Raw genomic sequence first — 14,700 nt, forward strand, 5'->3', positions numbered from 1 at the left:
CAGTGCCTGCCGCGGAGAGATACCGAGTTCTCAAGAAAGTAAATCTGAAATAGCCAAATATGGAAAGTCAGCAGGACGGAGTGGAGAGGCTGAGGAAGAAAGAAGCCAACCAGGGTGGCCCAAAGGGACCTGCAACAAGAGTCCTCAGAACTGTCAGACCCCACAGCTGGCTGGCAAGGAGGTCAAGCCCTTAATGGTGTGAAAACTGTCTCCGCCCACTTTGCTGGGTGCTCACCTCCAGGCGCGGGTGGGCTGAAATCTAGAACTCACCTTTGGGAAAGTCGGGTGCTGTCTCCAAACAAGCACGCGCTATAGCACCAGTGCAAGTTTGCGTTCCTGGCATTAAGCTCACGTTAACGAATTCTGCTTGCAAAGTCTTTCATAGGGGCCGGGTGTCCCAGGTCGCCTCCGGCCCGCCGTCCGGAGCCGCTTTCGGTTTCAGAGTAGCTGGGACGGTCCGCTCACCCGGCCTTCGCCACCAGTGGGGCTCAAGGGGCACCGCTGGCGCCCTACGGCGGCAGGCACAGGGCTGCTCCGCCTCAGCTGCAGACGCCGTCCAGCCCTAGCGGCCGGCTCCGGGAGGGGCGGGGCCGAGAATGGAGGCGTGGTCAGGGCGCCTGGGCGGAGGGGCGTGGTCACGACGTCCAAGAGGCGGGGCGTGAGGCCCTGGGGGCGGGCTGGAACTCCCTCGAGCTGGGCGAAGTATCCCCTTGGAGGTTGAGAGTCACCCACACCCTAGAAGCCTAGCCTTCTTTCTCTAGGCCCATCAGTACCTCATGTGCCTTTGAACCGTATGCATTTCGCTCTTCAATCAACCTCTCGACGGCCTCCCAAACCTGTCCGTTCTGGAGCAGACGCATTTGCTCAAGATCAGAGGTCTGGCTCAAAACATTTCTTCCCGAAGCTTCCTGCAGAGCAGTACAAATCCACCGCCAGCCCTCGTCCTGCTGTTAGCCTAACATTAGCTGTCTCTCAGAGTCGTACTTAGAGTTAGTTCATCTGTCAAAAGCTCCCCAGACAGCTCTCCTGGTCTTCAGAGCCACCTGGTGCCTGAACTACGAGAGCTATCTAGAGGTGACCGGAGTGATCTACCCAAGGCTAGAACTTGAATCCTGGCCTCCCAACTCCCAAACACAGGACTGTTACAATTCATTCGCTCCACACGTTCACAATAATTTCAGCCTATATGAACGAAACGGGCTAGCATCCCAAGTCAGACAACTGTGGAAGTACTTAGCTATCCTGAGTGTCGATTGCCCATCATTAAGAGAAGGGGGTTCTAGGTACTTTGGAGTGGACACAGGTGTGCATTGGAGCTGGGCAGCAACTTTAAGGAGCAGATGTGGAGTCTGGTGGAGCAGCCAACAGGAGCTGGAAATCCAGACGCTAGCCTTTGGTTAGTGAGATTAAACATCAGTGGGGAAGATGGCTTGTGGGCTTGCTTTGGCACTCTGGATCAGCTTACTCTTGTGAGAATTGAAAGAGCTGCGTCCCTGTCCTGAGCTGAAGTCCTCCCCTCTGTCCCTCCACACAGTACATCTATATGCCCTACTTCCCACCTCTCCTTACATTACTGCAAGGTGATACAACCCTATCTATATATTTAGACCCTGTCTTAGGGTTCTAGTGCTGTGAAGAGACGCCATGACCACAGCAACTCTTATAAAGGAAAACATTTAACTGGAGCTGGCTTACTGTTCATTATTGTCATGGCAGGAAGCAGGGCAGCATGAAGGCAGATATGGTGCTGGAGAAGGACATGAGAGTTCTTACACCTTGATTCAAAGGCAGCAGGAAGTGAACTGTATCACTGAGTGTAGCTTGAGCATATATGAGACCTCAAAGCCTGTCTCCACAGTGACACACTTCCTCCAAGACCACACCCACTCCAGCAAGGCCACACCCACTCCAACAAGGCCACACCTCTTAACAGTGCCACTCCCTTCGGTGGCCATTTTCCTTCAAACCACCACAGACACCGTAGGAAACATAGACGATATAGACTGGAAAGATCCTTGTGTGGTATGAACAATGCATCTATGCTTGGTCACTGGCACTATACTCAGCTATGATTCCCTGGTCTCTCTTAACCAACTGAATAAAGTAATCTGTTAACCAACTGAATAAAGCAATCTGTTCCAAAAATGAGACCCAAGGCTTTGATATGATGAAATCTCAAGCTGGGGCAGAGTAAATCTTTATCAAACGGTGGCCACCGGACTCCACAGACACATAGTAGGACTTTTTGGTGTGCTTGGGAGGGCATACACTTAAAATTTTTTTGCCTGCATGGATGTCTGTAACCTTGTGTGTTACTGGTGCTCAAGGAGACCAGAAGAGTGAAGTGGAGTTGCAGACAGTTGTGAACCACCATGTAGGTGTTGTGATTGAACCCAGGTCCTCTGGAAGAGCAGCCAGTGTTGGTAATGCTGACATGGTAGTAGTCAGAAGCTCCCGTTGTTGATCCCAGAGTCATGGGCAGGATGACGAAGAGATCAGACACAGACCCTGGGGTACAGCCCAGACAGATGAAGGTCATGTAGCCTTTCTTAAAAATTCTGATGGTGGCTGGCCAGGGGGGCTCATGCCTGGAATTTCACTGCTTGGAAGACTAAGGCAGAATTGCTGAGTTCAAGGGCAGCCTGGGCTACACCAAGACCTTGTCAGTTGGGGGCATAAAAGTCCTTGTGCCCAGAGCACTAGGGAAAACAGGGATATTAGACATGCAGGGGCCTCTCCTCAAAGGAGGAATGACTTGTTTTCTGCCCAGAAGGCAGGTGTAGTTATTGTTAATGAACTGGTGATCTTTTTGCTATCTGTAGAGGCACACCTCACCCACCTTGTGCTGTAGAGACAGACCTCACCTAAAATGTTTATCCCAGACTCTCCCCTCACTAGATAGACCTTTATTTTCCAGTTAATAGACATCCCTAGGGGAGATGTCACATGTACTTTATAGCCTACTAACTTCTCAGTCAGACACCACACCAGACTCTATGCCTTTTAGCTGTAGAACCCATCTTCATAGTCACATGTACTTTGTAAATGAGTTTCTGTGTATTCACACCTTAAGTTTTATTGTATACCTGGAATGGGAATGATTGTTGCATGCAAACCATTATCCAAATTCTGTTGTGTTTAAATATGCCTGCCTTAAACTGCCCAGATTCCCTGAGGTTTGATCCACATTGGTGAAGCAATCTGAACCAAGTTTTCATTCTCCTCACAGATGGCTCTGTCTCCTGCCTTGACACCTGCAGAGACACCCTCACTTGTTTCAAAACAAAGCAAAACCAAACATAAACATCCATGAAGGTATATGGGAAGGACAAAACATAATGTACATAGACAAGAAATAAAGCTGGATGTGGTAGTTTAAGCCTGTAATCACAGTGTTCAGGAGGCAGAGGGAAGAGAATCAGGAGTTCAAGTCTGTAGATGAACAGTCTTATTAAATAAGAAACACAGAGCCAAATGCAGAGTTAAAAGCCCAAGAGGTCAGAGCAGTAGCTGAGAGCTGAGACTTAAAACCGCCTTCTTACCCTTCCTGCCACTGACTGCTGTCCTTCCCCTCAGCAAGAGACCTACTTCCTGTGTATCTGTCTTTTTATTGACTTTCTGTTCTGCCTTCTCATTGGTTGTAAACCCAACCACATGACCTCCTCATCACTGCCTGTCTATATAGACCTCCAGGTCTTCTGTGGTTGGTATTCAGATTAAAGGCGTGTGTCTCCATGCTGGCTGTATCCTTGAACACACAGAGATCTGTTTGTCATGTGATCTGGATTAAAGATGTGCGCCACCACCACCTGGCTTCTGCTATGGCTTGCTATTAGCTCTGACCCCCCAGGCAACTTTATTTATTAACATACAAATAAAATCACATTTCAGTACAAATAAAATATCACCATACAAGTCAGCCTCAGATACAAAGCAAGTGTGAACCAGGCTGGGCTGCAAGAGACTGTCTCAACAAAACAAACAAAAAACAAAACAAAACAAAAAGCCAGGTGCCTTTAATCTTTGCAGTGAAGAAACAGGAAGTTCTCTGTGAGTTCAAGGCCAGCCTGGCCACACAGCAAATCCCAGGATATCCAGGACTATGTAGAGAGCCCCTGTCTCAGAAAAGAAAAAAAAATGGGGGGGGGGGGGAGAAACATGTGCACGTGCAGCTTAAAACTGCATTTCCTGAGGCTAAGTGTGTATAGTGCGTCCAGCACTTGCTCCATGTTAACCCACAGTCTTGGTCAGTGTTCTGTTGAGATACTGTGACCATGGCAACTCTAATAAAAGAAGCATTTAATTGGCACTTGTTTACAGTTTCAGAGGTTCAGTCCATCATCATCATGGTGGGAAGCATGGTGGCACACAGGCAGACGTGGTGCTGGAGAGGTACTGAGAGTTCTTGTGAATGGATGATTCTCTCCCATTCACCAATTCCCAAATAACCACTCAGAGGCTTACTATTACTTATAAATGCTTGGCCGTTAGCTCAGGCTTATTACTAGCTAGCTCTTACACTTAAATTAAACCATAATTCTTTTCTATGTTTAACCACGTGGCTTGGTACCTTTTCTCAGTGCAGCATTCTCATCTTGCTTCCTCTGCGTCTGGCTGGTGACTGCCTTGACCCCACCCTTCTTCTTCCTGTATCTCCATTTGGCCTTCCCACCCAGCCTTATTCTGCCTGGCTCTAGGCCAAAACAACTTTATTCTCAACCAATGAGAGAAACACTTATTCACTGTGTACAGAAGGATATCCCCCAGCAAGTTCTACATCTGGATCTGCAGGCAGCAGGAAGAGCAAGCCATAGGGCCTGGCTGAGGCTTTTGAAACCTGAGTCCACCCCAGTGACACACTTCCTCCAACAAGCCCACCCCTGTTCCAACAAGGCCACACCTCCTAATCCTTCTCAAGTAGTGCCACTCCCTGATGACTAAGCATTCAAATATATGAGCCTATGGGGGCCATTCTTATTCAAACTACACATCCACTTAATCATAATTTTACAGATCGGAAAACTTATCAATTGAACAATTTTCTCCAAACCACAGAACCCTGAGAGAGGTGGAAGATGAACCTAGGAAGTCAGGTTTGGGCCTCTTAGCTGCTAGAGTACCCTCCCTTCAAGCAGTGGTGAGTGGGAATTCAAGCAAAACAGCCTTAAGACAGAGGCAAATTTGAGCAGTTTTATTATTTTAAAAATATTCAGAATTAATTTCCATATTATATTTAACAGTAAACTAATTTAGTAGTCCTTAAACTAGATTCACCTACAAAGAGAAGGGCCGAAAACTATACACAAACTCTTTCTGCAGAAGGAAAGGGCAAACATCTGATTCTTCTGGGCACTATGGTTGCCTACAACCAGTGGTTTAATTGACTGGAGTGACTGTGGCCTTGGCCGCCAACTTGAGGGCAGGCTGAAGAGGGAAGGCTGCCACCTGCTGGTCAAATGCATTATTTCCCTCACCCTACACCGCAAGACTGGTGAGGTCATGTTAGTTGAGGACAAAAGGCATACTTTCAATCACCTAGCGACAGATGTGACCAGACAAGGAGAAAACATCTTTCCCTTGGGCTTGCAATCGCACCTTAAACTCCATTACGGGCTACAGCGCATGGAAAAGCCTGGAAAGCGTGGACAGCGGCAAGCCAATGGAAAGCTTTCCCGGCGGAAAGCAAGCCTGATTGTGGCGCACGTAAACACTCGCTGGTTTACCAAGTGTGCTGCACAGACATCCGTGGGTTTTCTTCCTGACCAGTGACAGATGATCCTTTCTATTCCATCAAATGACCGCCCTCAGCTCTGCCTGTTGGCGGGTTGACTCCTACAAAAGACAGGCAGCAGGCAGATCTTCTCCCCAGACTCATGTAATTTGTTTTCTAAGATCCTCTCTTCGGAGCTGGAGAGATGGCTCCGTGGTTAACAGCACCGGCTGCTCTTCCAGATGACCCGGGTTCAGTTCCCAGCCCCGACACGGCAGCTCACAAGTGTCCAGCGGCCCTCATCTGGAGGCTGCCAGCACTGCATTCACCAGTGCAGACGCTTACAAGCATGCTTACACAAACTCCCGCCAGAGTCCCAAGAAGTCACATCAGGAAGACCTGCCCCCTATCAGTAAACCTCTAATTTGTTAATGACAACTTGCAAAAACCTCAGTGCAAGGACTATCTGCTTCATTGTTTTCTAATGAAGTGTTCAGGGGTAAGAGATGCTGAGGAAAGGGGAAGGGAACCAAAGACAGGGGGCTGACATGCCATGACACCCAATACTTTGTGTGATAATTAAAAAACACAAATACAAGACCCCAGGAGCCATGCTCCTTCACTAAGGGACTGATAAAGATGAAGTGAGGGTAAACTGTATGTGTGATGGTCGTTGTCAACTTAACCACACCTGTGACAGATTTTCTTGATTGGGAAGAGCCATCTCAATATGGTCCACGCCTTCTGAGGGCAAGCCACCTAAATGGGCAAGGGAGAAGCTTTCCTTGGCTTTTTCCTGCTTGACCCCACTCTCGCTGGCAAGTTCAGCTCTCCTGCTGCTGAGGCATTCCTTCAGTGGTATCAGAACCTACTTTGGGATTCCAATACGGACGGAAGACCAGCAGCTCTCTAGGAGACCCCCTGGACTCCAGCACCAGGTCAGGGCTGTGGAGACATGCTGTGTTGTGACTCAACTCCTGGATCCTTGGCCTTTCTGTCAGGAGACAGCCATCATTGGGCCTATTCAAACCCTGCCTGTAAGCCACTCTAATAACCCTCTATCTATATGAAAACGTGGTTATATATCCTATGTACTCCCACAGGTTAGTGGCCATGGAACAGATGGCTGAACTCATACAGCAAGGCTCCTAAGCTCGACTTGGGTTCCCTCTGCGCTCAGATACCACCACCCTACAAATTAGGTGATTGTAAGGGGCTAAGTTACAAAATTCAACACATTTTGGTTTCTTGTTCATCTATTTCCTGCAATCAGAGTGTGGCTGTCACTTATTTTGGGGAGGCACACAGAGAAGGCAGTTCTTCTTGAGTCCTAAGCTGCCTTCTTTCTGAGGGTCCTGGTGTCACCGTGTTATCCAGGACTAACAATATTTAAGGGACAAGAGGGAACATTAATATAACATACCTACCTAATAACTGAATTTTGTACTTTTAGCCAAAGTACTTCATATTTTTAGAAATAACAACTGTTATTCCTGGCTTACCCCCTACATCTATTACTAACTAAAGGAGGTCCACATTAAGACAGAATTTCGCATTCTTTCACTTTCTTGTATGTTCTGTTTGACTCAATTGTAAGTTTATTCTTGACCATAACTTACCCTTGTTTCCATCCATATTCTCATTATTGCCATACTGGAATTAAATACTTTTTTCATTAGTTTTAATAGATATAGCAACAGTGTGATTTATTTTTAGTTATGCTATAAAAACACTTTGGTGTAGATCTCTCAAAAAAGGTAACTTCAGAATGAACGATAATGGTCATTAAGAGATTTCTAGGCTTTGCTTTTTACATATATAAAAACCTGTATTTAGAATTTCACAGTGAAGAGGTCCTAAATTCTCACACAACACAAGGTCATATAAAAATAGAAGACATAGACACCTTTAAATCTTTAATCCTTTAAGCGGCAAGCATATTTCTCTTCCAGGTCAAACACTGCTCCAACAGAAAGGAAAATAATGACGTGCAAATTATTTACAAAGTATGCAAAGCACACAATAAAGACATCTCACTATATACATGTGTCATATCACAAACAAATCTACGGTTTTCCTGCCGTGTGCGCTAGTGTTTGTGAGTAAAATTGCAACACATCCCTCAGGTACAGCACCGAGGCCCATGTCTGGGACAGAGCAGATTTTAAATGAATCACAAGATACTGAACATCTGGACAGAGGGTGCTGACGGACTTACTGACATTTCCCCAGACTGTACTGAAGGTCTTCCGACAGGAGAGCTGTCCAGGTGGAATATGTACACACACAAGACAAGAGCTTCAAAGAGAACGCTCTAGACAGTTCACGACACATAACCGTCTTCCATGGCTTTTAAAGTAAAAATAAGTATAAGCTCTTTAATATTACTTTTAAATCAGTTACAGTTTATATGGGGCATAAACTATTAAGGTGATCCAATGAGAAAAAGGGGCCTCTCCTGCAGATCGCTTTCAGTTCTGTCGGAATGGAGGGACCTTATGAAGGGAAACCTGAAAGTTAAAACTGACCAATGACTTTAAATCTAGGGCTCCTTAAGGCTGGGGAGCCTTTACATAAAGGGACTATTTTCCCAACACTTAGGGAATACATGACCCCTTTGAGGTGGGCAGCCTGCCACACTAGCAATCTGTCCCTTTGCAACAAGCCATGCTTCCAATCTGAAATCATCCTATCAAAACTATCAGGAACACACTGTCGAAATGCTACCATTGTAAAGTATTCTTTGTGGTGCTAATGATTTCATGTTGGAATAAAAAGACTTTTAGTCTGTTTCTTCAAAACAAAAACCTGGGTCTCAGTACTTTAGTTAACGGCACAATTATTGCAATAACACAACAGACCCTCAAGTTCATCTTGTGAAGGGTGCTGATGATTTAACCGTAAATCAAACCACAAGCACAGGCTGGCTGCAAGAACCGCACAAATGTACAGTAGAGATTTATCAAAAAAAGGAAAAACACCCTTCGTATCAAAAGAAGACCTTACTAATGAGTATGAGGGCAACTTTAAGTTCAGAAGATAGACTGTAAATAAATGCTGCTGTAGCCACCATCTCTACATAACTGACAAAATATATTCTGTTCTAAATTCCCAACACAGGCAGATACTAGCTAGAAGCGAATAGCATTTAGAAACATTTTTTTTCAAAATTAACATTTTCAAAGAACTTAAAAACATTATATCTCACCAAATTTTAAGTCCTTTTTCTGCAAGTAAATGATTCCAAACCTCTATTACTGATAGACAACAGGGTCAACGACCTTTAAACAAGGACTTTGAGCTAGGACCCCAAACTATGTTAAAGGATTATCAGGTTCAATACATTCTTTGTGGTTTCATATAATTGCTTTGCAATTGATTTAATTGCTTTCTTTTAAAGGAATATATTAGAATTCCTTTAGAAAAAAAGCAACATATTTTGAAAAAAGGGTTATGAAGCTATAATTTCTTAAATATGAATATGAACATATCAAAATCTGAAATGCAGGCTATTTATTCTTGCACTCCTAACATAGGAAAGTGTTTTTTTAAAAAATTTAAATTAAAGAAAAAAAGCAAAAAGCTAAAAATCCTTAAGGAACTTAAGGAGTTTTTACAATTCTTAAGTCAATATTTTTGTACTAACAGCTTTGAGTAAGAAGAGGCAGGAAAATAAGAAACCTCAACAAAATAAATAGAGTGAAAATAAACAAAACCCCCTTGGTATATAGAATCCTTTTCCTCCCATGAGATCCCACTGGTGAACACTGGAAAGGAGGCTCCCTGGGTGTCACACCCACTCACTCTAGTCCACTGCCACAGAACTAGTCTGCAGCCTCAGTATCTAGGAAGGATGTTTTCCTCTTTTGGATCAGATGAGTACTGGTATAATGATGGCTGAAAAAGAACCGCCACTTTGTCCAGTCTGACTTTTAGTGCAGTGAGGACTGTGAATCTGTCTGGATTCCAATGAGTGAAGGTGGCTGCTGACCACCAACCGTGGTCAGCACTGGTCTTGGGTTTAGGCGGGGTGGCATAGAGTTAGCAGGGCGAATGAGAGGTGGTGGAGGCTGGTTGAGAGTTGGCCGGGGTTGGATGAACCGAGCCTGCTGCTGGAGTGGAGGAGGTTGCCGGTGAAGAGCAGGGGCAGCAGGCAGTGTTGGACGAAGAAGTGGTGGAGGCTGGTTCAGAGTGGCAATGGGGACTGTTGGTGTTGGAGTGGGTGATGGGGCAGGAGGTGATGGACCCAGAGTCCGAGGAGCCTGTGGGGTCTGTGCCTAGAGGTGAGGAAACAAAAATACATGTATGAGGTTTAAGTCCTAACAAACTTGATACAATATAGTTCGGGCTGTCACAGGGAAAAAAAACCAAAACAAATAAAAACAAAACAAAACCATAACACCAGTGTTTATTGGAAGCCCAAGCTTCTTTCTTTTATTTTTAACCAAACAAAAAATAAACCCTTCCTTCCCCACAAAAAAAAAAAAAAAAAACAAACCAAAACAAACAAAAACCCAACAAAGCTACCAAACGGACATCTTTATTAGTAAACAGCTTAACAGTAGAAATAATACACTTTCCGCTCTGCTAGGACCAGAAATCGGCATGTCATTGTGACTTAGCAGTCACAAGAGAAGCGTCACTGAGGAAGTGTATTGTCAGCCTCGTGCTCATGTACTAGTCCTCACAGATCACCCTCACGGAACACCACACACAAGGCGACTCCTCAGCTCAGAGCGGCTCAGACTCCAGACACAAACACACCTCCTCTTCCTCGTCAGTGCTCTTTCCTGACGGCACATGAGAAGCACTTTTGGTCTCCTCCCCTAAAGCGGAGGCATCACCATTAGAAGCCTGGATTCCTTGTTCTGCTTCCCACTCCTGCAATACCTCCTCTAAGTTAAACCGACGCCTGTAGTTTACAAAGAAGTTCTTCACTTGGCCAACAGTCTTGTTGCCAATTACATCTGCAATAGCTTGAAAATCTTTACCATATCTGCGGACACCTGGAAGGCAAAGTAGACAACACACCTGTGAAGGGTCGGTGAGGAGAGCTGTGTGTACTACACATCATGCACACGCACATACCAGCAACCAACAACCTTCCTGATAACTCTGCTCCCTTCTCAGTTCTGAGACAGAGGCTAAGCTACTACTCAAGGTCACAGACGAAAACCCGTCAGTTACGTCATTTCATGGAGCCGGTCACTTGCCTCAACTGAACAATCAGAAACTTACCATTTTTACATACTCAGTTATTTTCTCCCATCCTCTCTTGAACTCTGACATAGTCCATTTATTGTAAAGCACTGAGTTCTTTGGTCCATCCTCAATCCACATTCATTTATTCCCCTAGTAGCCAGCCACCTAAATTTGAGCAACACCGTTGGTGAACAAACTGGATGGGAAGGCGCCATCTCTTTATCCCCTCAATGGACCGAGTGCGCCGTTTGGTTCCCCCATAATGAAAAGCAATTTAATTTGGGGCTTAATAGTAACTTCACCATGACTACTTGCCTAGCCCACCAAGTTACCAACAAATAGAAGTAATTAAATTATAAAATCAGAATTACCACAATCCAATGGGCTAAGGAAAGGGTCTTCCATCACTTTAGCCCATCCAATAGCTCTAAGACCTTGTGTGTGAGGACTGCTAGTACTCTCTTCTGGGAGAATCAGGTCTGTGCTCATCACCTTGAACTTAAGAAGGGCACACACTGCTACTAGAACATCTTAGGAATAAGGAAAGGCAGTAGCTGGCTTATGGGTTGAGATCAACAATTGTGCTTCAGATCTTAAAATGGGAGATAATCTGTTGAGGTAAATTCCAAGAGATACAAGGATTCATATTTAGAAATAGATGTGTCTGACTCAAAATACAAGTCAAAAGTTTTTGATTTATACTTGGGTAACTGTACTGATATCAGAAAATAATCATTCATGAAAGAGATGAGAAAGATGACAAAAAGGAGGTGTAATAAACACCACTTAGTCAAAAATGAGAGTATAAGACAAAGCATGTCAAACTCTCCAGAAACACCATGTTCTTACTGATACTGACTGACATGAAATACCCAAAATACCAATACAATGGGGAGTGATTCTGCTTGAAAATTCTACTCTGATTTAGAACTGAGAATTTGGGAACAAATATCTCCAAATAAATTCACCCAGCTGGGCTTGGCCGCTGGGGAGTCTGTCTCATTACTTCAGAGCTTTCTGGATGAGAAGTCTGACATTACCATTAACTACATCCCACTGTAAACAGAAGAGGGTTTATAAGCTATGCTCACATTCTGTTCTAAAGGAAAGTCATGCATGCCAACACAGACATCAGTTACAATGTTTAATCAACACAAATAAATGTATACTTTCTTTACACCCAAACTGACTTTCATGGTTCAAGATGAATTCTAACAGTGACCTAGTTACACTGAAGGTTTATATGGCAACAGAAATCCCAGGTTACCCGTAATAGTTACTGTTAACACTCAAGTAGCCCCAAGTGTTCTTCAGGAAGCAGCAGCTGTAAAGGGCTCTGTGCCATCTACATACAACCTTGAGAAAGCTGCACAGAAGAGAACTGATTAGAAGCCAGACAGGATGCTCTCTCGGCACTAATTTTCACAAGGGCTACTTCATTTACACACACACTCCTCCCGGAGTTTGATTACTTCTGACTGTTCCCTTCCTCCTTAATTTTCTCTTGTTTAACAAGCCTGATTCTGGCACCAGTACTGTCAAATGTGCAACAAAATTACAGACTCTAAGCTGAAAACTACTTCCCACGAGAGAGAGTGCAGCGTTTCTGAAGACCCTGGTGCAGTCTTTCCTCTATTCGCCCAGGCATGCTTATGGTGAACCCAAGCGAGGTTCTCACTACCCTGCAGACTCTCTGGTTTTGTGGGTGGCCCCAACTGGTGTCCTGAGGACAAATGCACCCAGATACCAATCTCCTCGGCCTGCAGGGCAGGCTTTGTACTAGCCGAAGCTCCTTGTGGTTGCCTCAAGACTGCAGCAGTCCCGACTGCTTGCTTCTATGTTCTGACAAACTCCAGAGTTTCTCACCATGAGGTGGAAAAATCCAGAGAAGATGCAGAGCAGCACTGGTATTATTGAAACACTAAGTCTGTGCAGTGTGCCCAGGAAAAGGGATAATCTTTATCATAAGGCTTTCTTCTCTTGTTCGTCCTCAAACTATGGTGGTCACACACAGTGGCTTGGTGTGTGTGTGGTGTGTGTGTGTGTGTGTGTGTACACACACACGCGTGCGCACACGATCATATGGAAACCAGAGGACTAGTTTAGCTGTTGTTCCTCAAGTACCATCCACCTAGTTTTGTGAGCCAGGGTCTCCCCGTGTCCTGGAGCTCACCAAGCAGGCTAGGTTGGCAGGCCAGAACCCCTGGGATTGGCCAGTCACTCCTCTCAGCACCGGGACTGCAACTGCACACTCCCATGCCTGGTTTGTTTTTTCTAACCTTGGTTCTAGGGATTGAACCAAGGTCCTTGTGCCTTGCACTTCTCTGGCCAATGCAGGGCTGCTTTATGGTCTTTGCTCTCCCTGACGATTCCACAGTTGGTTTTATTTGAAGATGGAATCCTTTGAAAAATCTATACAAAGTAATAGCACATTATCTGGAAGATGAAACTCTTAGGGTCTACATCGTGGTGAGCAGCCAGCTGGTGTCCTGGGACCGCTTCTTCAGCAGGGTCTCCATTAGCCCGCCAGAGGACAACCTGGTGCAGGCAGTGGCCAGGAACAACTAGACTAAAGACATGGCACCAGAGCCACTGAGTGGCCCTCCCTCTTCACATGGTCTGTGACAAACAGGGCAATCTATTGCTTCCTCAGCAAGGGACTTAAATACAATGGTTAAGTCCATCAAATGGTTTAAGGCACATCTGAATGGAAAGTCCCTCTGCTAAGGTCAGTGGGGCAAACATCTGGAGACCCCCTCCAGAACCACAGCTGTAAATTCTGAGAGGAAAATACTAGTCAACTTTCTAAACTTCTTGTTCTTGCAAATAATTACTTTCAATCCTTGATAAAATTTTAAAAATTTTGTCTGGGAGTTCAGAAAAATGGAACTAAGGGATTATTACCATCACATTTTATGAAGGTCCCATTTTCCCATCACTATTCTGCATTACTCAATATAAATACACCACTACACATAAACTTTTAAACATTTCCTGTTTCTCTTTTGTTAAAGGTAACTTTCTAGTAAAGTGACACAGGCAGGCAGTGTCTGAACAATGCAGACTCTGAGTTGGGGGACCATGTCCGCTCACACTCTAGGAGCATGTAGACAGTGGTTTCCAGTGACAGTCACGGACTCAGAAAGCCAGATGACAGCACAGCGTGGACCCACTTCTGGTGTCTGGAGACAACAGAACGCTAAGCACCCACAGTGCTGAGGGACTCAAAGGCAGCAGAACTTCAGGGCACTTCCTTTCTCCTGCTTCTCACATCAAAATTTCTTAGAAGAGAAATTTAATATACTTAATATACTTGGGGAATACAAATGTATCAAAAGTCTACTTTTGAAATAGAGTATGGCATCTAGAATCTCTGAGAACGTGGCTCTTCTCCATAACCGAGAGATACACTTGGACAGTGAAGTCCCAGTCATGGCTTCTTCTTCCGCTGTCTCCTGCTGCCCTCTGGGCCCTGGACTCACACCTTCCATGTTGTAAATTTCATCCCTCTTCAAAAGCAATGGGAAATTTGAATGATTATCTGAAGTAAGCATGCCAGAGGCTGGCGGACTCAAAGATGCCCACTCTTACAGCCTCTGTTATAACGCAAAGGCTACTCAAAATCAAAAGTGAGTCTTTAAGGACAGAAAAGTAAGTTTCCCATCCCCATCTCCTTTTGATCACTCCTGCACTAGATTTACCAATGTCTGCATTTTTAATCAAAGGTCAAACCAACCGCCTTCTACTTTATGAACCATTCTAGTTTTGGGTTTAACTATGAGATAAAT

The 14,700-nt window shown here is 44.9% G+C and overlaps 2 protein-coding genes across 9 annotated transcripts in view; both read right to left on the reverse strand.

The window, feature by feature from the left end:
* The window catches only part of Traf5 (TNF receptor associated factor 5), a 43,884-nt gene extending 43,301 nt beyond the window's left edge, over positions 1 to 583 (reverse strand). The window contains exon 1 of the mRNA XM_052738037.1: positions 271 to 583. The gene's annotated coding sequence lies outside the window, so the exon portion shown is untranslated. The remainder of the gene's footprint in view (positions 1 to 270) is intronic.
* A 7,030-nt stretch (positions 584 to 7,613) lies between these two features.
* Rcor3 (REST corepressor 3) overlaps positions 7,614 to 14,700 on the reverse strand; it is a 40,661-nt gene continuing 33,574 nt past the window's right edge. For 3 of the 8 annotated variants that reach the window (XM_052738038.1, XM_052738040.1, XM_052738039.1), the window contains exons 11-12: positions 10,475 to 10,716; positions 7,614 to 9,987 (exon numbers count right to left, since the gene is read on the reverse strand). In XM_052738038.1, coding sequence (XP_052593998.1) covers positions 9,643 to 9,987; positions 10,475 to 10,716 — 587 coding nt within the window. In that variant the 3' untranslated portion in view covers positions 7,614 to 9,642. Of the gene's footprint in view, positions 9,988 to 10,474; positions 11,078 to 14,700 lie in introns of those variants that run through there. The other 5 variants (XM_052738041.1, XM_052738042.1, XR_008218126.1 and 2 more) reach the window with 4 other exon arrangements.

This window comes from Peromyscus californicus, unplaced genomic scaffold (assembly GCF_007827085.1).
Source record: "Peromyscus californicus insignis strain IS unplaced genomic scaffold, ASM782708v3 Scaffold_14__1_contigs__length_90479793_seg_2, whole genome shotgun sequence".
NCBI lineage: Eukaryota > Metazoa > Chordata > Mammalia > Rodentia > Cricetidae > Peromyscus > Peromyscus californicus.